The sequence below is a fragment of the Diplotaxodon limnothrissa genome, linkage group LG4, assembly GCF_057381915.1.
Source record: "Diplotaxodon limnothrissa isolate DT_005_m linkage group LG4, D_limnothrissa_male_GT1.1, whole genome shotgun sequence".
Lineage (NCBI taxonomy): Eukaryota > Metazoa > Chordata > Actinopteri > Cichliformes > Cichlidae > Diplotaxodon > Diplotaxodon limnothrissa.
In genome coordinates this window covers 21,451,669-21,476,464 of record NC_140599.1, presented here as the reverse complement: position 1 = coordinate 21,476,464, position 24,796 = coordinate 21,451,669, and the positions used below count along the sequence as shown (strand labels likewise).

Here is a 24,796-nt window from a genome sequence, read left to right as displayed (position 1 = left end):
TATTTTTAGGGGAATGTTGTTTTTTAAGCAACTTAACACTTAAAGATCCAAAACATGTAAACACAGAAACTTTATCAAAAAAAAAACCTCACAAAATGTATTTCATTTTTTCAAGAAGCCTAAAATCAATGGAATTATGAACATATCATAAAAAATATCTTGAGATTTTGGTCCAAAAAGCAATATTATCTGGAAAAAATCTGGACAATGATTTACACTGCCAATGCAGCAGAAGCATATCTGGATAAAAAAAAATCACACAGTAGAACACCATCATTCGTGGACTGGCCTCCCCAGAGTCCAACAAAAGGTAGCCAACATTCAATGTCTCCCAAGAAGGCAGGAGAACTATTCCTGAAAATGACAAGAAAACTGGTCTAAGAGAGTTCAGGCTGTGGTGAACAATAAAGGTGGCTTCATTAAATTCATTCATTAGACTGTTTTTGGCTTATGTACTGTATTTCCATGTATGTTTGCAGGTGTTGCAATAAATTTCTGCCCATATTTCCCATTTTTCTAGCAAAATATAGGAATGAGAGGTGGCGCCAGACTTTTACACAGTCCAGTAGTAACCTTTTTTTTCTTTTACAATTTGCAGCACTATAAGTGACAAAACACTAAAGACAGAAAAAGGACAAAATATGTCAACAGTCTCTGAATGAAGCCTAATTTCCTCCACGTTTGCTAACTTATTATATAAACAGGTTCCAAAAACACCTGTTTAGTTTTTGTCACTGGTGGTACAGTCATTACATAATTGCCAAAAGCATCAGTAGTATTCATTAAATATTTTACAGCTGCCTCGGGCTTCTAATTGCTTGTCAATTCACCATGGTACGATGTATAATCAATGTTTTCAGTTCAGGGCCTGGACCAGAGAGGTACTTCATCATGCCTCAGTAATTAGAAAGCAAATAAAGACCTGAACTACCCAGCAAAGCCAAGTCAGGATTTCATTCTGCACATCGTTCAGTGCTATTATGTACTGCCATGCATTTTTCGCAGAGGGAATACCCGTAATAAGTGTTAGTGCCTAAAGGCCTCATGAAAAAATCTTTTTTTTTCCTTCAGTTGCCATAACATCCCAAGACACTTTAATGCCAAGGTTTCAATGACAACACAGCTTTACCTACAATATCATTGTTAAAATCATACAGAAAAGTTAATAGATCACTTTAATTTAACTATATTGCATTGTACACAAAACCAAGTTGATGGGTCATTGATTCTTTGTCACGGCAAGGTACCTACTAATAAATTACAGTTTAAATTCCCCCATGACCTTTTCCTTTTCCTTGTCTTTCTTCTGGACAGTCAACATGTGCTTGTTTCCTGGCTTTCACAAAAAGAAGAAAAAAGAAAGCCTAATATCCAATCAATAACTGCTTAATGGACTCATGCGAATTTTAAATGCAGGATTAGCAGACAGGCATTGACGATGAAGTGCACCCAGTACTAGATTTTCCCTGAACTGCTATTTATGTAAAAACAAAGTATGCTTTTAAGCCATTAACGGCCACCCTAAATCTGAAAATAATGTTACAAACATTGCACTTCCCTAAGTTCTTTTCTTAAACGAAAAAGAAAAACAAGGCAGACACAGTAGATTAAGTCCAATTTTAAACCCGATGTGGTCTGACATCTTCCAGATTGGTTGTTGTTTCATGTGTCATGAGTAATACAAGTAGTGTTAGGACAGAAAGTGCAGGTCTGTCAGCTTACTAGTCATGGCTTTTGTGGCAAAAAACCCACATTCATCCATTTGCAAAGAAAGTGGCACCTTAGTATTATGCTATCATATTGAATAATGCCCCCAAATTTTCATGCCAGCCTGTTACTTACAGGGTATCATTTGCTCTTCTTTTGACCCCATGCAGATTACAGCAAGTACCGTACCATTTACCAGAGGTTGCAGTACCATTGATACAAGGTACAAGTGCTTAAAAACACAACTAACAAACAAAATGCTTAAAAATAAAAGTGATAAAAGTGTGTCTCTCTTTTACGGAGCCCCGCAAGGGACATGGGAGAAAAAAAAATTACAATGAACTTTTGCGAGATCTCGCAAAACTAACTCGGGATCTCGCAAAAGTTTTGCCATGTCCCTTGCGGGGCTCCGTACTCTTTCTCTGTCACTATCAGCAAGATGGAAAAAAATCATTATATATGTCTCTTTAACCACTTTATACAAACTAAACATTGAATTTTTATAGACTATATAATTGCAATTAGAATATGATTTTCTGAAACATTAATACTGTGTTCTAACTGTGCAGAAGACTCACTCATAATGCGATGGATGATTTGATTGGCTTGTGAACTGTCACCCGCAGGTTGACGAGTAGATGTTTGGGATGCTGGATTTGTCCCTCTCCCATCATGCAGAGCTGCTGAAGAACATCAAAAAACTTCAAAACCAACGCTTGGGTATTACAGATGTGAAGTGAAGCACTCTGCAACAGTGATGTGTCGGTCGCGAACGAAACGGCTCTTAGAGCCGGGTCTTTGACTTGAACAACGTGAGCCGGCTCCTTATCGCGAGCTGTGGGTTTTGTTCTTTTTTTTTTTTCTCTCACCCTCTCTCTCGCACTTTTTTGCCGCTTCACTCCGCATGCGAGCCTTGTGCTTTATGCTGGGATGGGGGGGGTGTAGTTACACTCAGTAGCACAGGAAGCGGGAGGGAGAGAGAGAAAGAGCCAGGGACAACAACGTCACATTAGAAAGGTATAGTAATCATCCACAACTATTTTCAGTTGCGGATGATAAAGGATTCAGAAAGTTTATTCATGCAGGCCCATATGACAGAGAATGTGCATGTTCTTTTTGTTTTCATATTTTAATTTATATTTAATTGTGTTTTGGTTTGCAGTGTTTTGTGTTGTTTCACTTTAAATTTGTAAAAGGAAAAAGCTGAAAATTTAAATAGATAAAGGTTGAAATGTGAATAGTTGGTTTTTGTATTTTTTTGTATTTGTATTAATTTATGGATTTATTTATTACATTTTATGCGGAGTGAATAAATAAAAGTATATTTACGGTGGCCCCTACAGACAAAGAACATACAAACTTCAAAACACGTACAAACCCCGAAGCAGTAAAAACTCCAAAACATGTAAAAACTCCAAAACACGTACAAAACACAACAGAAGTGCTCCAGAATGCTAGGTGCAGTGTTGAGCTTTTGTTACCTAGTGGCTACACAAGCCAGCAAGTACCAACGACTGGATTTAGTGTGTGGTAGTAACAGGTAAATGAACTTTTTTTTTAATTATTTGAATATATATGAATGTTTGTGTATTTATGCAATACACATATGCTTTCATGCTTTCAATTGTGTAATTTAAGTGATCTAGTAGTTCTGTTTTGGAAGTTCAGTTCAAGCTAGAAATGTGTTTTGGAGTTTGTACGTGTTTTGTCTCTAGGGGCCACCACATATATTTATATATAAACATATATAAATAAAAACACTTTTTTAAATTCCTTTTGTGCATAATTTTATATTATTGTTAATAATAAATTAATTAAAGCAACAAAACAACCTGAAGAGCCGGTTCGGAGCCGAAAGAGCCGGCACTTTTTAGTGAGCCGAGCCGAAAGAGCCGGTTCTCTAAAAAGAGACGGAAATCACATCACTACTCTGCAACCACCTCAGCTACATCCTGCATCGTTGAGACTGCTAGATATGTATTGTGTTTACCACATTCAGGAAACAAGATGAAATTAGCTTTGCATGAGTGCTAGAGGTTTCGGCAGCACCTGATTGTTTTTGCAGCTCTGTGCTCACTACTGCCCCCTGAAGGGTAAAAGCTGAACTAAAGGTAAAGTATGGGCATGAACTTGCACGACACTTTTTTTTTTTGGCTGAAAGTAATATTTTCCTTTGTGGATGACATCCAAGTCTCACTCCAGTCACTCCATTTTCTTTTCTTTTTGACAGTTTGACTTTCACTGTGCAATGCCTATGCCGCATTGCTCAGACTGTAAAGTTTAGGTTCATTCGGCTAGCTCTAATTTCCCAAGGGCTGCCACAGCGGATGGATCCGTATTGTTTGATTTGGCACAGATTTAAGGGCAGATGCCCTTCCTGACGCAACCCGTCCTTTTATCTGTGCTTGAGGGACAGGTGTCGTACCATTTGTGTTAGCTCCTGGTTTCGAACCACAGAGTTTTCACGTGTAAAGCGCATGCGTTAAAGGTTTCAGCTAAAGGTTGTCGTATTATTCAATTATACGCGGGTCCACTGTACGATTCATAACCACACTTTATTTTCTTGTTCTTGCTCTGCCCCACATAACATAACATTCTATACAGAAACACACCGGTCTCGCCCTCTAGCTGCCATCAGCCTAACTACACTGACCGGCTGCATTAACATCTACTGTACAATGCAATTACACCACATCTCCCCTTTCTAGAATCAATGGGTAGACTACCATTGACTCACCAGACCTTAGAGGGTTATTCTGCCTCTGTGGCTGGAAGGTCTGGTCCTGCGCTTACCTGTAAGGAATACTATATAATGAAAATCTTAACTCTAATTAACCCGTTAAGTAACACAAATTCTTACATGCTAACTTGTCACACCCCCTGCATTTCCCAACTTCTGAACATGCATATTTGAAAATGACAACCTTTTAGCTTTTACACTTTTACCCATATTGTGCAAACAATACTACGAAAGAGGGGTATTCTTGTATAAAACAGTCCTTTCCATCTTATCCGTTATAAGTCCAATCTGGTTGGTCTCACAACCACTCTTCCGGATCTGGTTCTGGGTGTAGATGGAAGCTCTGGAGAAACTGTCTCTGGCATGTCCGTGGAGCACTGCTCCCCGGCTTCTGCAGATTCTGGCTCCCCATTATTGCTCTCAGTTTGGTCTGGAGAGTGTTTCATGGGAACAAGATGCCGACGATTCCGCCTAATTGTCCCACGAGGTCCCTCCACGAGATATGATCGTGGTGTGGAGTGGCTGCCAATAACGGTGCCGCTGGCTCTCTGGTCTGTTATCCACACTTCTTGGCCTGGAGTGAGCCTGTCGAGGCTGCGTGCGCGATGACGAAGGTTATATGACTGTGCCTCTTTAGTCCTCCTCTCCTTTTCCCTCCGGGTGACAACCACACTATCAGGAAGTGCGGGGTCTAGCAGAGATGGCAGTATTGGCACTGTGGTGCGAAGCCGTCTCCCCATCAAGAGTTGGGCTGGACTATAGCCATTCTGCAGTGGGGTGGCTCTGTAAGCGAGCAGAGCCAAGTGTGGATCAACAGCTTTCCGCAATAGATTCTTGACAGTCTTAACTGCTCGTTCGGCTTCGCCATTGCTTTGGGGATATTTCGGGCTGCTTGTAATGTGACAGAAGCCATACACTTTTGCAAATGTCTCAAAAGCTGCCCCTGAAAACTGTGGCCCATTATCTGTTACCAGCTGCTCGGGGATCCCATGTCGTGCAAAAATCACTTTGAGATGATGGATCGCGTCCTCTGACCTTGAAGGTGTGAGAGGGGCAATCTCAACAAATCTTGAGGCATAATCCACGACAAGAAGGTAGGTTTTCCCTCTCAGCATAAACAGATCGGCTCCTAGCTTTTGCCACGGCCGCCCCGGATACTGTGATGGCATCAGCGGTTCTGTGTGGTTTTCTCTCACTTGGCAACATGTCCGACAGTTAAGGACAAGCTCATTTATCTGCTGGCTTAGCCCTGGCCACCAAACCGACTGTCGTGCTCGCTGTCTGCACTTAACCACTCCCTGGTGACCTTCGTGCAGTCTGGTGAGCACATCAATTCTCATAGTTGCAGGTATAACCAACCTGTCCCCTTTGATTAGCAGACCATCATGTACGGTGAGGAACGCCCGTTCTGCCCAGTACAGTCTTAGCGCTGGTTCGCTGTTGAAATGTGTGGGCCATCCTTCCTCACACAGCTGCATCACGCGAGCACATACGCTGTCCCTCTCCAGCTCTTCTCTCAGCTGCTCCAAGAAATTGTTGCTAGCTGGCAGATTGTCCATCAACATGTCCACGTAAATATTTGTGCTCTCCAACAACTCCTTGTCTTGAAGTGTTTCTTTTGCTTTCACTGGAGATCGTGAGAGCGTGTCAGCTGTCCACAGGTGTTTGCCTGGTACATGCGAAATCGAGTAGGAATATCGCATGAGGCGCATCCTAAAGCGTTGAATTCTGGGAGGGAGCGCATCCAGAGTTTGTGCCCCCAGCAGACTTAGCAGCGGCTTATGGTCTGTCTCCATTTGAAAGTGTTTGCCAATAAGAAAGTTGCGGAACCGCTCACAAGCCCAGGTCAGACCTAAAGCCTCCTTTTCAACCTGAGCGTATCTCTGTTCCGTTGCAGTGAGGGAGCGTGATGCGTAGGCAACGGGTCTCCACTCCTCGTCCCATCTTTGAAGCAGCACACCCCCTAAGCCATACGATGATGCGTCCGCTGACACCTTGCAGTCACGGCTTGGGTCATACATGGCCAACACTGGCGGTGATGTGAGCGCATCTTTCAGGTTCTGAAATGCTCTAGCCTGGTCAATGTCCCATCTCCAGCAGTTTTTCTTAGACAGTAAGTCTCTTAGAGGTTTGTCCTTCTCTGCGAGCTGTGGGATAAACTTTCCAAGCTGGTTAACCATTCCCAGAAAGCTCCTTAACTCACTCACACTTTGTGGCTCCTTCATCTCCCTCACAGCCTGGGTCTTGCTTGGGTCAGGGCTGATACCGCTGGCTGAGAGAACATGCCCTAAAAACGTCACCTGCTGTTTCGCGATGTCGCACTTGTTAATGTTCAGGGTGATGCCAGCTTTTTGGATCCTGCCCAGCACAGCGTGTAGGCGAGAGTCATGCTCTTCCTGCGTTCTGCCCCAGACCAGCACGTCGTCCATGTGGCAAACCACCCCTTCCATACCATCTGTGACCTCTGTGACCATCCTGTTCTGGAAATGCTCCGGTGCTGAAGCAATCCCGAAGGGCAGTCTCTTGAAGTAATAACGCCCAAACGGTGTGATGAAAGTGGTGTATTTGGCTGAGTTTTCCGTCAGAGGTATCTGCCAAAACCCCATGTTAGCGTCCAGCTTGCTGAATATGCTGGCACCAGCCAATCTGCCCAATGTTTCCTCCACCGATGGCAGTATGTACTTCTCTCGACACACAGACTCATTGAGGTGTGTAAGGTCGACACATATGCGTACATCTTCTGTCTTCTTCGGTACCACCACCATGCCTGAGCACCAATCAGTTGGCTCCTCAATCCTGCTGATCACCCCTAGTTCTTCCATACGGGCCAGCTCCTGCTTAACTTTGTCCATCAGAGGCAACGGGATTCTCCGTGGCGTCTTCAAGGAAAAAGGTTGAGCTCCAGGTTTCAGTTTGATGTCGTACGGCTGACGTACTTCACCGAGACCACTGCACAGCTTTGGGTAGCACTTTTTAAGCGTCTCTATAGTTATGCTCTCCAGACGAGCCACAAGCTCCAGCTTGCTAATAGCAGGTCTCCCCAGCAAAGCAGTGTGCAGGTGTCTGATGACAAAGACATCCTCAAGTATTTCTTTGTCTCCCTTCCTCAGTGCAAGCTCACTGACACCAACGACATCCAAACGACTCCTCCCGGGACCCAGCAGAGCCTTGGTTGATTTGTGGAGACTGGGGGGGTGGTTGTGTCTGTAGAGCTCCTTAAACACCTTAAGGGGTAGGACTGTCACATCGGCTCCTGTATCAATTTTAAATGACATGTTTTTGTTGTTTATGCTTAAGTCGACAGTCCACGGCTCACCCTCACACTTAACACTGCCCAGGAACAAACCATGTTCATCCTCTTCAACCTCATGCACTGTTTTTGGTGCCCTGCATACACGCCTGTAATGTCCTTTCTTTCCACATGCATGGCATTTCACTTCATTCGCTGGACAATCCTGCTTTGAATGGGATGGAGCGCCACCACATTTCTGACAGGTTGGCCCTTTTCTGCCATCTTCTCGGAATCCACGTGTTTTAGCTTGACGACTATCAGTCTGGAGCAGTTTGGTTCTAACAGGCTTACGACTGATTTTATGCACTCTATCTACTGACTTAGCATCGCTAGCCTCACCTCTAGAGTCACCTCGCAAGGAGGATTGTTGTCGCTTTACCTCTTCACTTTGCCTCGCCATGTTGATAGCCCTCTGCAAAGTCAAATCTGGGTCAAGCTGCATGCGTTCTGACAGCCGTTTGTCCGTGAGACCGACAACGAGCCTATCACGTATCAGCTCATCATGTAGCACTCCATAGTTGCAATGTTCTGCTAGCGCATACAGTGCTGTCATAAAAGCATCCACTGTCTCATTGTCTCCCTGTCGGCGCATATTGAATTTGGCGCGCTCATAGATCACATTTTTCTTCACAATGAAAAAAGCCTGGAAACCATCACGTACCCCCTCGTACGTTGTCCTTTGCTCCGCTGTTAAACTCAGACCGCGAAGCACATCGTCCGCCTCATCTCCCATGCAGTAAATCAACGTGTTGACTTGGTTTTCCTCCGAGCTGACGTTCAAATTACTGGCGAGACGGAATCTCTCGAACCTCCGTATCCATTTGGACCACTCCTGCGGTTTTGAAAAGTCGAAGGATTCCGGTGGCTGGATGCTGAATGTCGCGCTCGGCCCCGCCGGTGCTCTCTGTGCAGTCTCATCCGCCATATTCTCCCCTCGTTATCCCGCGAGCTCCGCCAGACACAGGTTCGTTCAGTCGAGGTTATATGGATCAGTACAGGACTTCTGACACCATGTCGTATTATTCAATTATACGCGGGTCCACTGTACGATTCATAACCACACTTTATTTTCTTGTTCTTGCTCTGCCCCACATAACATAACATTCTATACAGAAACACACCGGTCTCGCCCTCTAGCTGCCATCAGCCTAACTACACTGACCGGCTGCATTAACATCTACTGTACAATGCAATTACACCACAAAGGTAATGTAACAAGTGTCACCTGGCAGTTTGTTGCTCTCTGCCAGGTGATTGGCTGAAGAGCTGTGAAAAGGTAGTGGGTGTGTGGGGTGAAGTCAGCGCTCTTCTGTGGAAAAAACCAGAGGCAATTAATTCACTCAGGTGCGAGTGGGTATACTGTCGGTAAGAGACTTTTGCCATTTTTTGTTTGGATCTTTTGCTATTGCATGTGCCTATTTTTTAATGTGTCATTGGACTTTTTTAGTGTGACCACGAATTTTAATAGAAGAATTGATCAAGCCCTAGATCGACTGCGCGCAGGGAAACTGATCAATATTGTAGGTATATTGAGTGTTTGTTTTAGTTTCATGATTTTGAATGGTTTTATAAAATTGCTATTTTATTGGGTAATATTTTAATTGATAATGTTGTTTGTTTTTCAGCTGTGCTGTCTCTGCTGTCCTTTTTTTGTTCTTTTGATTGATTTGTAATTTTGTTTTGGTTAGTCCGTCCAGCCGTAGAGGCGGTTGTTGATTGAGAGTAAGTTTTGTAAGGGCGGACTAACCTCTCTTTTGTTTTTTTTATTTTAATTGTTTGTGCCACTTCCCTTTATCTCTCAGATCACAGGCCATACATAGCACTGATTCCCAGCTGCGCTGAGACCCGAATTGTTTGCAGTGTGTGCCACGATTGCAGTGTCACTAAGCGGGGTGTGACGGGTTGTAGTGTTATTTCGCACAGTTTGTGTGGTAAGTCTCATGTGCAGCTGGGATATCAGCAGGATGTGTTGTAAGTCCTGTCTGGAAACGACTGGGAATTTGTATGTTTAATTCATGTAATAAATAAATGATTAATTATTTCTTTGCCCCGTTTACTCATCCCTTGTCCTCGGTTACATTTTGGCGTTGTTACGAACAGGTTTCAAGGGAGTGGCCATTTTGTTTTGTTATTTTGTAAGGACAGCAGGGACAGGTTTGTAAGATTGGAGAGAAGGAGCAGCCAGGTCTCGATCGCCATCATGGAGGGAAGCGAGCAACAAACAATGGCCCAACGTATACAGGAGTTGGAGAATGAACTTAGAGACTTGAAAACAGCATCTGTGGGTACAGAGAGGCCCTCTACATCAACAGGAGCTACAGGAAGTGAATCAGAGACTGTGAGACCCAATCCTGTGGTATACGTACAACAGGATAGAAAGTTGCCAACATTTTCAGGGAAGTTGGACAATATGGGCTCACTGACTCTAGATGAGTGGATTGAGCAAATGAGAGACTTTGTGCGCACGAGAGGCAGAACAGAAAAAGAGCAAGCTCAAATCATTTTTAACCATTTAGAGGGTACTGCACGCACTGAGATAAAGTTTTTGCCAAAGGAACAGAAAGAAAATGTTGAGAAAATTTTTGATACACTGAAAGAAATGTACAGTTGCTTAGATTCCCACATTTCTTTGCAACGCAGATTTTTCAATCGTAAACAATTAGAAGGCGAGTCCTTAATTGACTTTTCTCATTCCTTGATGGCCTTAATGGACCAGATTATTAAAACGGATGAGGAAGCCGCAAGAAAAGCTTCAAAAGATCTGCGTGATCAATTTTGTGATGGTGTTAGAGATCTGACATTGAGGATCAGGCTGAGAGATTTGATTAATGCCAACCCACAGTGGACGATTCGTGAGGCGAGAGCCGAAGCGACCAGGTGGATGGCACAGTATGAGAATCAGCCTTTTAGGTCTAGATATAATCAGTCTGTTTCAGTCTCTGCAGATATGCAAGCTTCTTGTGAAAGTGTCGATTCTAGAACATCAGAATATGCTGAGTTGGTGTCCCTTTTTAAAGCCCAACAGACACAATTAGAGTTGGTCATTAAGGCATTAAACCCACAGGAGGTGGCTGCTTCTAGCAATCACACTTCTCGACGTAGAAGGACGGTGAATGGTAAACCCATTTGTTTTAGGTGTGAGCAAATTGGACATATTGCCCGATTTTGCCCGACATTACCCAATTCTGATGGAAATCAGCATGAAAGAGCAGCTAGGGCTGATGGCCAAACTACTGGGGCGGCGGAAAACTAGTACCCACCAGTGCACAGAGCCACACACTGGTGGGAGGGTTGCAAGGCTCCAGTAATGTAGAACTCGGTCATCTAGTTGGTGAATGCTTGGAAGGGGAGGTTGATTTGGGTGGGGTTATTATTTCATGTTTGCTGGACACAGGGTCCATGGTCACAACAATTACAGAAAGCTCTTTTAAAAATAACTTTTCTCATCTCAGTGATAAAAAGCTTAAAGACTGTGGTTGGTTGGGACTTAAAGCAGCTAATGGCCTACAAATTCCTTATTCTGGGTATATTGAGTTGGATGTTACAATCCTGGGAATTCACCTACCTCGTCGAGGGGTGTTGATTGTGGGAGATCCAACAGATAGCCACATGGCACAGAAAAAGATATCTGTACCTGGTGTGTTAGGAATGAATGTATTGAACCCCCTTTACTCTGAATTGTGTAAACAATATGGTTCTGACCTCTGGGAAGCTCCAGTTTTGAAGACTGCGCCACGTGGTTGGAGAAGAGCGTTGAGATACTGCCAAATGATGGAGGCTATGGCAAATTCTCCTGAACCCCATCGTGTTAGAGTACAGGGTAAGAAGTCTTTCTGTGTTCCAGCTGGAACGCAAAGTTATGTTCCTGTTACCTGTCCAAAGATGCCTGTGAATACACCTATTGACCTCTTGATTGAACCCCTCGGGCCTGATGATGGTTTTCTCCCGGAAGGCCTATTGGTGTCTCCTTCATTGGTAAAGGGAGAAGGAGGGGAGGCTTTTGTTCCAGTTACTAATGTTGGTAAAACTGATGTCTATTTGACACCTCGTCGGGTGATTGCTACAGTTCAACTGGCCAGTGTGCTAGCAGAGGGTAACTCTGAAATACAGGTCTCTGTAAATTCACAGTGTTGTACAGCTTATATTTCCAGTCATACAATGGCAGACAATGCAGCGGAATTGGATCTGCCTGAATTTGAAAGTCTTGAGGAGAGCGAGAAACGGCAAGCAAAAGTTTTATTGCAGAAGTATAGCGGCGTGTTTGCCAAGAATGAGTTGGATGTTGGTTGTAGTAAATTGATCACTCATGAAATTCCTTTGATAGATGAAACACCAGTGCGACAACCATACAGGCGAATCCCTCCGTCTCAGTATGAACTGGCAAGGGATCATATCAAACAGCTGCTGCAAGCTCGCATCATCAGAGAAAGTAGTAGTCCGTACTCATCCCCAATAGTTCTTGTTCAAAAGAAGGATGGAAGTCTACGCATGTGTGTCGATTATAGACAGTTAAACGCCAAGACCAGAAAGGATGCATTTCCTCTGCCAAGGATTGAAGAATCCTTGGATGCTTTGACTGGTGCTCAGTGGTTTTCCACTTTGGACCTGGCTAGTGGTTATAATCAGGTGGAAATGGCTGAGAAGGATAAGATTAAAACTGCATTTTGTACCCCATTTGGTTTGTTTGAGTTCAACCGCATGCCGTTTGGTTTGTGTAATGCACCCAGTACAGTTCAGCGCCTGATGGAGCGTTTGTTTGGAGATTGCAGACATCAGTCGGTGCTTTTGTATTTGGATGATGTGATTGTTTTTTCATCCTCCGTGCAACAGCATTTGGAGCGGTTGGAAGAAATCTTCTCTCGTCTGGATAAAGAGGGGCTTAAAGTGAAACTCTCAAAGTGCCAGTTTTTCCAGAGGCAAGTGAAATATTTGGGGCATGTGGTGTCTGCCGAAGGAGTTTCTACTGATCCAGATAAAATAGCTGCAGTGCGGGATTGGAAAACGCCCAGCAATCTAGCAGAACTGCGTTCCTTTTTAGGATTTGCTAGTTATTATAGGAGATTCATAGCTGGTTTTTCACGCATGGCTGCTCCCTTGCATAGATTGGTCTCTGCACTCCTCCCTCCAGGTAGAAAAGGTAGGACCCCCCCAAAACCGTTATTGGATTCTTGGGATTTGGAGTGTGAACAAAGTTTTCATCAGCTCAAGGCTGCTCTGGTTTCTGCACCAGTGCTTGCTTTTGCTGATTTTCAGAAGCCATTTACATTGGAAGTAGATGCAAGCTATGGGGGTCTAGGGGCAGTGCTTTCCCAGGAGTATGAGGGTAAATTGCGGCCAATAGCTTTTGCCAGTCGGAGCTTAAAGCCTACAGAGAGGAATATGAGAAATTATAGTTCCATGAAGCTTGAGCTTGTAGCTCTCAAGTGGGCCGTCACTGAAAAGTTTAGGGAGTATCTTTTGGGTCATCGTTGCACTGTATTTACAGATAATAACCCACTAAGCCATCTGTCCACGGCAAAGCTAGGTGCCACAGAACAGAGGTGGGCATCAGAGCTGGCCGCTTTTGATTTGACCATAAAATACCGGCCTGGGGCTCAGAATGCTAATGCAGACGCATTGTCCCGCCTACATGGAACTGTAATGGAATTGGATGGTCCATTATCTAATGATATTGGAGTGCAGTGTGAGATGATTCCCAGTGTTCAGGCAGAGATAAGTGTTTTACCTGGTTGTTCTTTCTCTGATCTCTGTACGTTACAGAAACAAGACCCTGTGATTGGTCCCTTCTTAAAGTATTGGGAGGTGGCCAGGTTGCCAGATTCAAAGGAAAGAGATGGTCTTGGTAAGGGTTCGAGGGAATTGGTCCGTCAATGGGGGCGGATGAAACAAAGGGAGTCTGTGTTGTATCGCTGCACTCATACTCCTGATGGAGTGAGGGAGGTTGACCAGCTGGTGCTGCCACAGTGTTTACAGGGCCGCGTCCTTCGTTTACTCCACGATGAGCATGGCCATCAAGGGGTTGAGCGTACACTGCAGTTGGTGCGCTCGCGATATTATTGGCCGCACATGTATGCAGATATTGAGAGATGGTGCAGAGATTGTGAAAGGTGTGTTCTTTCTAAGGCTGTTGTGCCAAAGATTAAAACCTTTATGGGTAGTATTTCTGCATCTCGGCCTCATGAAATTTTGGCAATTGATTTTACAGTACTTGAACCCTCAACTGATGGTAAAGAGAATATTTTGGTAATGACTGACATCTTTTCTAAATATACTCAGACTGTCCCTACAAAAGATCAGCGAGCCAGTACAGTGGCAGAGGCTTTAGTGAAGCATTGGTTTCATTTATTTGGGCCTCCAAGCCGTATACATTCTGATCAGGGGCGAAATTTTGAAAGCGCTTTGGTGCAACAGCTGTGTAAAATTTATAAGATAGAGAAGAGTCGGACGACACCCTATCATCCACAAGGTAATGGTCAATGTGAACGATTTAATCGTACACTTCATGACTTGCTGCGTGCCCTGCCTCCTGAACAAAAGCGCCGGTGGCCGCGGCATCTCTCCCAAGTTACATATGCGTATAACACCACAGTACATCAGTCAACTGGTATGACTCCATATTATTTGATGTTCGGGCGAGAGCCACGGTTGCCAGTGGATTTTTGGTTGGGTGCTGGCAGTGAAGTTGATGAGGACGTCACTCTTGAAGAGTGGGTACAGGAACACCAAAAGTCCTTGGCTGCTGCATATGATGTTGTGCAGCAACGGTTAGAAAGGAGAAGGGTTCAGAGAGATTTGAATTCCTCTAAATGTGCTAGTCCTGATTTGGAGCAGGGCGATTTGGTGTATATGAGAAACCACTCTGTAAGAGGTCGCAATAAGATTCAAGATTTTTGGGATCCCACGCCCTTTCAAGTAGTGCGACCTCCTCCTGGTCATGGCGTAGTATATTCAGTCGCTCCTGCTGGGCACACTGGTCCACTTCGACAAGTACATCGAACTGAGTTGAGAAACATTCCAATCAGGGAATTGGATGGAGACCAAGATAGTGGCCTACAATTGTCAAAACAGGATGATCTAACCGGAATGTTGGCCACAAATAACAGTATGGTTGATGAAGTGGAACAGATGTTTACAGAACAGGGAGATGGAGGCGATTCTGCAGTGTTGGAGGAAGGGACGTTGAGTCCCACACATGTGGGGGTGCCCCATTTGGATTGTTCTGGGGACCTAGAACCTGGGGAGGAAGATGTTGCCAGCTTGACGCAAGGGTCTCGTAGGTCAATGAGGAAGACTGCTGGACAGCACTCAAACCCATTTAAATTGCCACAATCCATTATAAAATGAGCAAAATTTTAAGTGTGCTCTCTTTTCAGCTCATCGTCGGGTCGCCGATGCCCTTTGAAGGGGAGGGTTGTAACAAGTGTCACCTGGCAGTTTGTTGCTCTCTGCCAGGTGATTGGCTGAAGAGCTGTGAAAAGGTAGTGGGTGTGTGGGGTGAAGTCAGCGCTCTTCTGTGGAAAAAACCAGAGGCAATTAATTCACTCAGGTGCGAGTGGGTATACTGTCGGTAAGAGACTTTTGCCATTTTTTGTTTGGATCTTTTGCTATTGCATGTGCCTATTTTTTAATGTGTCATTGGACTTTTTTAGTGTGACCACGAATTTTAATAGAAGAATTGATCAAGCCCTAGATCGACTGCGCGCAGGGAAACTGATCAATATTGTAGGTATATTGAGTGTTTGTTTTAGTTTCATGATTTTGAATGGTTTTATAAAATTGCTATTTTATTGGGTAATATTTTAATTGATAATGTTGTTTGTTTTTCAGCTGTGCTGTCTCTGCTGTCCTTTTTTTGTTCTTTTGATTGATTTGTAATTTTGTTTTGGTTAGTCCGTCCAGCCGTAGAGGCGGTTGTTGATTGAGAGTAAGTTTTGTAAGGGCGGACTAACCTCTCTTTTGTTTTTTTTATTTTAATTGTTTGTGCCACTTCCCTTTATCTCTCAGATCACAGGCCATACATAGCACTGATTCCCAGCTGCGCTGAGACCCGAATTGTTTGCAGTGTGTGCCACGATTGCAGTGTCACTAAGCGGGGTGTGACGGGTTGTAGTGTTATTTCGCACAGTTTGTGTGGTAAGTCTCATGTGCAGCTGGGATATCAGCAGGATGTGTTGTAAGTCCTGTCTGGAAACGACTGGGAATTTGTATGTTTAATTCATGTAATAAATAAATGATTAATTATTTCTTTGCCCCGTTTACTCATCCCTTGTCCTCGGTTACAGTAAGCTCCTTTTTTTGTGCGCAATCAAAAATCTGAGTTTGTAGCTTCCGGGAAAATTTGGGACAACAGACCGTCTCCTGGCCAATCCTAGTCTGACTTTAAGGAAATGCGTTCTGACATATTTTACCCAGAAATTACATAAAATTGAAATTAAAAAAAAAATGTAGATCGGGTAAATAAACTTTAGTAAATAAGTAAATAACCTTTTTCATGAAAAAGAACTCGTGCCTCGATCCTGTAACCAAAATGTTAAAGTCAAATGATAACTGGATGATAAGCTGGTATGAACTGACCTCCTTTAAGTCTTGGTGTCAACTTTATTGTCACATCCCAGAACTATCCTATCCACAGTGGCGCAGGGCGTTCGCCACCAGAGTCGTTAAATTATAGCATGCTTCATGCAGATCAGCTCCATCTTATGTGGGATTGGCTATCTGCATCATTGTAGACGGTCCCTCTTCGTTCAGAGGTGAGTCTCTTCAGCACCTCCCCGGCACTGCTTAAACATCCCCGCGACCGCCTGCCGGAGACAGTTACTGCGCGCGCCACACCACGAGGGCATCCGTCTCCTTTTCTCTTGCTGCGTAACACACAATACAGTACGGATTTAATGCAAAACGAAATTTTGCATCACGCAGTGGTTTTCCATCTCGCCCATGAGACAAACTTGGGGAATATTTAAAGATGAACCTGCCGTGGACACTTAAAACACTTGAACCCACACAGAAGCGGTGTGTTCTGTGAATGCTGAAAAAAAAAAAGCCCAGTTACAGGTAAGATCATAACTTCCAAGAGCAACTGATAGGGATGTGTTAAAAAATGTACGAAAATAAAGGAGAAGTCAGATTTACGGATTAATGAATTAAAAACGGGAAATTGAATGTGCTTGAGCCAAAGAAATGTCTCGCCCGTTTTCCGTGGGCTGTGGTAATTTTGTTAACTGTTTACACAGGCGCAATTTCACAACACACATAACCAAACAATATCCTATCCTGTTTGTATACAGAGTTTCCTAATATTGTTAATGAATGACTTAACCTCACTCTTTCAGTTTGTCTTTTCTGAACCAGATTTGTGTCATTGTCTTGTCTTCTGCTAAAAAAAACAAAAACAGGTTCCTGAAGGCTTTTAGCTACAAAATACTCTTTTTACCATCTTTGCTGGAAGCAAACTGCATTCCTGACTCCTTTCTTCCTGTGCTGGCTCTTGGCTGTATATTTTTATAGGGAGAGATAGAGAATACCTGTTGCTCAGTTTGCACAGTACCTCAAACACAGCATTTTTTCCACAATATACCAGACACCTGCAGTGTTTAGGTGGTGATTCATTTTTCATCTACACAAGTGCTTTGGGCACCATGTTAATCGTGTCTGTGCTCTGCCTCTATAGAACTAATCACTAATCTTGTTTATTCTTTGCGATGGGAATGTGCTTTTTCCAGTTTCCAAGTGATAGGTAATACAACAGTGTAAGCACCCGAACAACAGTAACATGTGGTCGGCTGTTTACCAAAATACAAGACTGCAGGTAGAGTCCAACCTTTCCTGCTGCTATGGAGAAAATGATGCACTGGCATAATAAAACCTCTTATCTTTTTGGCTTCAAACTAAGTTGTCAGACCACGTTTGCCTCCTGTGTACTGGCAGTGAAAAGCACTTCAGTCTCACTGCAACAAGGCTATTGGCAGTGCCGTGATTCCCCCCATTCAATTACTTAAGCTGAGATAAATTTACATCCATGCTTTCCCCCTAATAAATTGGGGGGTGGGGGGGAAATGTGTCAACAATCAATCCAAGGTGGCTTGTCACAGCTGATCGTTTTGCAGCGTGTGAAATGAAAGAATTTCCCCCGGGAGAGCTCATGGCTTTAGGGGGTGTGGAGTGATTTCCCTCGGTAGCAGTAAGCCTGACCGAATAAACGCGCAAAGGTCTAACCTCAGGTAGAAAGCAGCATCTAAGCTTCTGTATGAGAAGATATTCCTCCTAAGACATGCTGTTATTCAGGTCTGTTCTCAACAGAGATACAGATAATCACGGTGTAGACTATTAGATTCCCTATATAAACTGCTGGCCATACGTGTGGAAAAAATACAAATTTTCTTATTGCTACAGCGTGTGCTCGCATGTGGACAGTTTTCTGCCATATAATAGCCACTCATATCATCTGTCCGCAACATAGCTTCTCTTGTGCTTGTGTCCAGGTGGGATGTCATAATCAGTGCGACACAGAGAGACTGAGGTGTCATGGACTCGTGGATCTTCCCGTCATCCCCTCCGAACCTGTCGGAGCACCTCATGTACGACAGCTTCATGCAGGACAATGAGTCCATCCCCCACGGGAACTACACAGACCACAGCTTCAACAGAACCAGCACGGTGGTCATCACCTGCATGTACTTTCTGGTTTGTGCTATGGGGCTGTGTGGAAACGCTCTCGTCATCTATGTCATTCTGCGCTACGCCAAGATGAAGACAGTTACTAACATCTACATCCTCAACTTGGCGGTGGCTGACGTGCTCTTCATGCTTGGCCTGCCGTTCATTGCCATCCAGTTGGCCCTGGTCCACTGGCCTTTTGGGCCTGTGCTATGCAGGGTTGTGATGACCGTCGACTCCCTCAACCAGTTCACTTCTATCTTCTGCCTGATGGTCATGAGTATTGACCGCTACTTGGCTGTGGTGTATCCCATTAAATCCACAAAGTGGAGGAAGCCACGCATGGCCAAGACTATCAATCTGGCAGTGTGGGGGGTGTCGCTGATGGTTAACCTGCCAATTGTTATTTACAGTGGTGTAATTACAAAGCATGATGGCTGCTTCTGCACCATCGTATGGCCTGAACCTCAAGAGGCTTACTACACAGCATTCATGTTCTACACATTCATTCTAGGCTTCTTCCTGCCCCTCATGGTCATCTGCCTTTGCTACCTGTGCATCATCATCAAGGTGAAGTCCTCGGGCATCCGTGTGGGCTCCTCCAAGAGGAAGCGCTCAGAGAGGAAAGTCACCCGGATGGTGTCCATCGTGGTGGCAGTGTTTGTTTTCTGCTGGCTGCCTTTCTACGTTTTCAACGTCACATCAGTGACGGGCACCATCAGCACCACCCCGATTCTGAGAAGTACCTTTGCATTCGTGGTGGTTCTAGGATATGCCAACAGCTGTGCTAACCCCATCCTTTATGCCTTCTTATCAGAGAACTTCAAGAAGAGTTTCCAAAATGTCCTGTGTCTTAAAAATGTGGGAGGGCTGGACGAGGTTGATCGAAGTGATAGCCGACAGGACAAATCTCGCATGATGAATGACCCGACGGAGACCCAGAGTACTCTCCTCAATGGGGACCTGCAGACAAGCATCTGAGGGGCGGCTGATTGGACTCATGTACACACTCTCAGAAACAGTCATCAGTTACCAATCTCTCTAAGGTTTCATCAGGAAGAACATTATTAAATATTAAACTTATTAAAAACCAACACAGAGGAAAAATCAAAGGCATGCCAAACTGCAGTGTCCCTCTTGATGTATTATCAGGTTCTAAGCAAATCTATTATAACATAATAACACAAATTCATAAATGCTGTCTTTAGGCTGTGGATGAAATGCAAATTTAATCTCCTCAGTCCCGAGTGTATTAACTCTGAAGTAACTAAACAGACGTCAACACCCAATTGCAAATGTGCCCAATTAACCAGTGTAGTAGAGACCCAGCACTATGTACAGAGTTTATAGCAGAGAGGCTGTGCCAAGTTTACACATTTTTGTATTGGCTGAAAATAACAAGAGAACAGTGTGCTCAAGATATTGTGTAACTGCAGATTATTTGCTTCTTTTCGGGAAGTATTTTGACAGTAAACAAAATAGAAACTGTATTTAAAGAAAGTCAGAAAATGTATATAAATATATGAATCTCTCAATCCTGTCTTGTACAAAACAGCTGTAGAACATAACGAATGTCACTGCTGTTGTGTGTCGTTATGTTCTGTAAATAGCTACTTTTTTCTTATTTTTGTGAGTGATTTTCCTTGGAAGACAAATGTATCTCATGTAAATATGAATGTTCAGTAGGCCACCAAATATTTAGTCCTGTGTCACTTTTTCCCTGCATTACACTATGTACATATATAATTTAGGTCCCATTAAAGGGTACTGGCTTGACAGTTTATCAAGCAAGCCTCTAACCAAAGTGCTGCTAAGATGTATAGACATTTCGTAGGGTTGTAGTACCATGGTGGTATTAAATAGAGCAATGTTACCTTCCTGTTTTACTGGATTTTTCACAACACTGCTTATTATTTAACGACATCTACCATATAATAATCTTGCTGTCATTGTTTGCAAAGTAATAATTACCAATTAGCTTAAATTTGGGGGAGCTGTTTCTAAATGATCAAGAATGAATCCAGAGTCTTTTTATTATGTTTTTTCCAAACCTGAAACCTGTTAAGATAATTTCTTATTTATAGTTATTTTACTGCAATTTTTTCTGTCCACCGGTTTCCCAGGAACTGCAGTGCGCATCAAAGGGTACAGATGACTTGATCTATATCTTAAATCAGTTCCTGTATCTGGAGGCTGAGCTTCCACATCACATATTATTAGTTAACACTTTGTATCCTTTGACTCTGACCCATCGTCCCCCGTGGCGTCTTGGGGCTACATTTTGAGTGTGGTTTCTAACACTTTGTGTCTGCGTGTTGTGAATTTGTGAAGGGCTAGAACACTTATCCTAAAGAGGCTGTGGTGTTCCTTTTTAAATCGTCACTGTGCTGCTCCAGGAGTCCACAGTTCCTTCTGGCAGCCCGTGACCTCTCTGTTCCTATAGTCGGATTACTATCTTTGTGTTTATGAAACATTTATATTAGATGTGGAGGTTTCTTCAAAAGCATCAAAGCTACTGATAGATTTTAATTAATTCATGAAGAATCGTGACTGCCCATGTGTTGATGTGAACATGTCAGCTAGCACTCTCTAGCAAACAAGAGGTAAAATACGTGTTACTACTGCCTTAAGCATGCCGAGTTCAGTATGTACTTCTTTGTGTGAGTGTTTACATGATATGCAGAAGTGCACACACACACACACTTAGTCACACCCCATCCATAACTAACCAAATTCCATATCCAGCCTGGCACTCTCTCTGCACTATTGCTGCATATGTTAACAGGATTGTAACTTCTTATTAGCATTGAAAGACATGGAGCACCTCTAGTGTCCTATATTTCTATAGCAACAGTGACCAGTTGGTATTGGTTGCATAGAAACATTTATAGCAGGACAATAATAGAGAGATGACTCCAGGAATACATTATGACTAGATGTTGCTCAGAAGACTGAAGAAGAAGAAAAAAACTCACCATCTCTGAGCTATGAAACCAAACACATCAGATATACATGTGAAAGCTTATAGTCTGTATTAGTATGTGTGAGCAAAATAAACACCTTGCATTAAGTATCATGGTAGCAGATATCAAGGGAGAGCTGTGTTACTGCTGTTTATTAATGCTGATTTCTTAAAATCCATTTTTTCCTTTAAAATATCTGAATTGGTTACATTGCCTGTTCTATTGGTGTTTTATTTCACTTTTCTTTGTTTTGTGAATGTTACCATTCCTGTATTTTGGGATATATATGTTCTCCCAGCTCCTGTTTAGTTAAATTAAAGTGAAATAGTTATCTAATGAGATGAGATGAGATTGCGTATAGTTGTGTTGAAACTAAATAAAGAATATGTTCAAAAATCATTTGGTGCAGTCTTTTAAAACTGACCTTTGTCACAGCATGAATGAGCAGGTAAACACAGAGGTTGTTTATGAAGAGTTTGGGACTTAGATATCAAAGGTATCCAGAGGTGTGGCTAAAGGGGAAATTTGATTGGACCCTCTCCCTCCCTGGAGAGGGAGAGGGTCCATTGCACTGACATGCACTGACATGTGGTCATGTCAGTGCAATCATGGGTGGAAATTAAAGGGGTATAGCACCGCTCATTGCAATCATCAAGCTATCACTTTAAATTATAACTATTTCATGTTAAATATTATTAAACCCAATGAAAGCTATTAGTTTAAATGTAGACTGGAAGATAATTTATTTTGAAAGTTGAACTCCCCCTCATGAACCTCACATTGGCTCAGTCCACTATAGTACACTGCACAAAGCATGTGTGAGTGGTCTCAATACCCACTAAAATTAAGCACGTTTGGTGTTGTAATAACCGGACTTTATTTTTATTAATACGCTACCTCGCTGACTTGTGTTTCAATATTGTTACAAGGTGGCTACGGCTTATTTCCTAATGTGTGTTTATGGAGATGAGGGATTTGTGCACTCATTTAATTCTCAACCAATTTTCTAAGGATACAAAATGTTAAATTAAAATCCAATTTACTTTAAACTGTTTTAATTAGGCGGAAGTTATAGTCGCTTAACACAAATTAACACAAAATAACTGTCTTAGCAAATCATAAATACGAGACAAGTTTCACTTATGTCATAAATAATGAAGTAATGTAAAGTAGTGAAGGGATACAACCTCATCTTATGTGCTGTTTTAGTGCAGGATGTGGTTAAATGCCCATGACCAGGCTTGTTCTTTTTTTGTGTTGCGGTTTTAAATGTGACCACAAGGTGGAGCCATAATCACATGCCTACATCTGATCAGTTAGGCATGTGATTATCAGCTATCAGCTGTGTTTCAGCGTTCAGTCCAAGTTTTGACAAAGTGAGACTCCACTTTTGTTTCTGTCCTTGTTCTTCTATAACAGTACATGCACGGCAGCGCTTCACTTCTGAAAATATATTTTAATGTGCAAACAAAAACAAAAAAAGAAATGAGACAGACAGCATATCCATATTCCAGTTTTGTTCTGAGTTTAATCACTGAAACGAATGAAGCTCTCCTCTTCCTTTTCGTTTCAGCTGTGTCCCTGAATGTCCTTTGGGCGGTCTCAACTGCTCCACCACAGAACAAAACCACAGTGTGACCATTTCAGAAGTCTTCAATTTCACCCTTCAGAAATTCCTCACTGTCTACGAGCTGAGGTTACGCAGGAGACCAAAGGATATGCATGTTGGTTTTCAATAGAGCAGCTAAACAAACAGGGGTTCCTTTTTTTCTTCTTTATGTGGCATTACTTTGTGATTGGTTAGGGCCCTGGTCCTCTTTTTTCCCCCTTTTCTTTTCTTTTTTTTTTTTTTTTTTTTTTTTTTAAATACAAGTTTCAATCCGTCAATTTTTTTTTAATACACACAATCAGTGACCACAAAACCCTGACACATATGTGTGTTACCTAAAGTCTGAGTTGACAAACAATTTAATAGAACACTAGGTTTGCAGAGGCAAGACATACTGTAAGCCAAACTGGTTTACACCATCCACAGTTGCCATGGAGAAGATTAATACTGATGGATGCAGAGCCAGACTGCGGTCGCACAGGGCCCATATATGTGCAATGTGTTTAATCCACTAGAAATCTCAAACAGCCTTCTCACCCAAAAGTACAGAAGAAACAAATCATGACGGGCAACAAGCCTCGAGCCATTACTAAGGGCAATTTTTCACATATAAGACCATGAGAGCCCAATCGCATGCAGTGCTGTTAACAGGGCTTCTTTTTTTCCTTTGCACAGAAACATTCAAGGTGTTCAACTCGAAGAGAACACATCAGCCTCACATATTACAGGACCTGATCTGTAGTTTTGTGTATTGAATCTTCTTGTCATACAGTACAAAAACCCAAAGCTCACATTCAACATACACACTTTCTAAACAGCAAAAGGTGAGCCAATTAGTCATCACCATCATTATACCAACAATTCCACAAGAATGAAAGTATAATACGTCAAAACAAAAAAAGAAATTTCCAGTACCAGGACAGCAAGAAACATATGAATGTACTGAAAATAACAATTAAAAAAAAATTAAAGACACTGAAAAGAAAACAAGTAAACAAAAATTCAACGAGTCGCTAAAAAAATAAGATATTCCCTGCCCTCAGCCAGACTTTAAAAAACAAAAATGAAACAATCAACACAGTAAATAATGAAACATGAGAACACACAGGTCCAAATCTGTTTAGTTTCCATGGCAGCGCTTCCCCAGCTACTGGCAAAGGCAGCGTCTCCAAGCTCTCCCATTATTTCTTTGCCCATAAAAAATAGATGTATACTAGATTCATACAGTATTTCATAACTAAATTCACAAATGATAAGAATCATAACCATAAGTTTAAAAATGTTCTTGCAAAGTTCATAATACGCTGATTTATATATTTCCTTTTTTGTCCTTTTTTTTTTTTTTTTTTTTTTGCATTCAGTCCTTTATGCATATGACAACATACTGTCCTCCATCATCACTAAGTTAAATGCTTGGTCAGCTGAAATGAGAGCACCATGGGAGAGAGATGGAGAGTGTGTGGGAGGTGGAGAGGGACAGAGGGTGGGGTGTGGGGGTGGGGTCAGAATACTGTGAGAGAAAAAAAAAATCCAGATATGACCAATCGGCGTGACAGTCGGTCACGCTCAGACTCTGCCCCTGCAGCAGGAAGGGGAAGGGAGAGAGAGCGACGGGGTGTGGAGCCTCTTCCCTCTGCCCAAGCCTGGAACTGGCGGTGCCTGACCCTTCCTCCTCCTCCTCCTCTTTATTCAGTTTTGTCAAGTAGATGCCAAGAAGTAGCTCAGTGCTTGTTTTGTTTTCTTTTGAAAGTATGTGTAATTTTACACATCTCTTTTTGTTTGTTTGTTTGTTTTCATCCTCAAGAACTGGAGGAGCAGACTGGTAGTCA

The 24,796-nt window shown here is 42.8% G+C and overlaps 1 protein-coding gene across 1 annotated transcript; it reads left to right on the top strand.

The window, feature by feature from the left end:
* The first annotated feature begins 16,451 nt into the window (after window positions 1-16,451).
* LOC146633745 (somatostatin receptor type 2-like) lies at window positions 16,452-19,965 on the top strand. Its single transcript, XM_085351637.1, has 2 exons — window positions 16,452-16,793; window positions 18,221-19,965. Exon 2 carries the CDS (start codon window positions 18,264-18,266, stop codon window positions 19,374-19,376), a length of 1,113 nt encoding a protein of 370 aa, XP_085207763.1. The 5' UTR covers window positions 16,452-16,793; window positions 18,221-18,263; the 3' UTR covers window positions 19,377-19,965.
* Window positions 19,966-24,796: the final 4,831 nt, after the last annotated feature.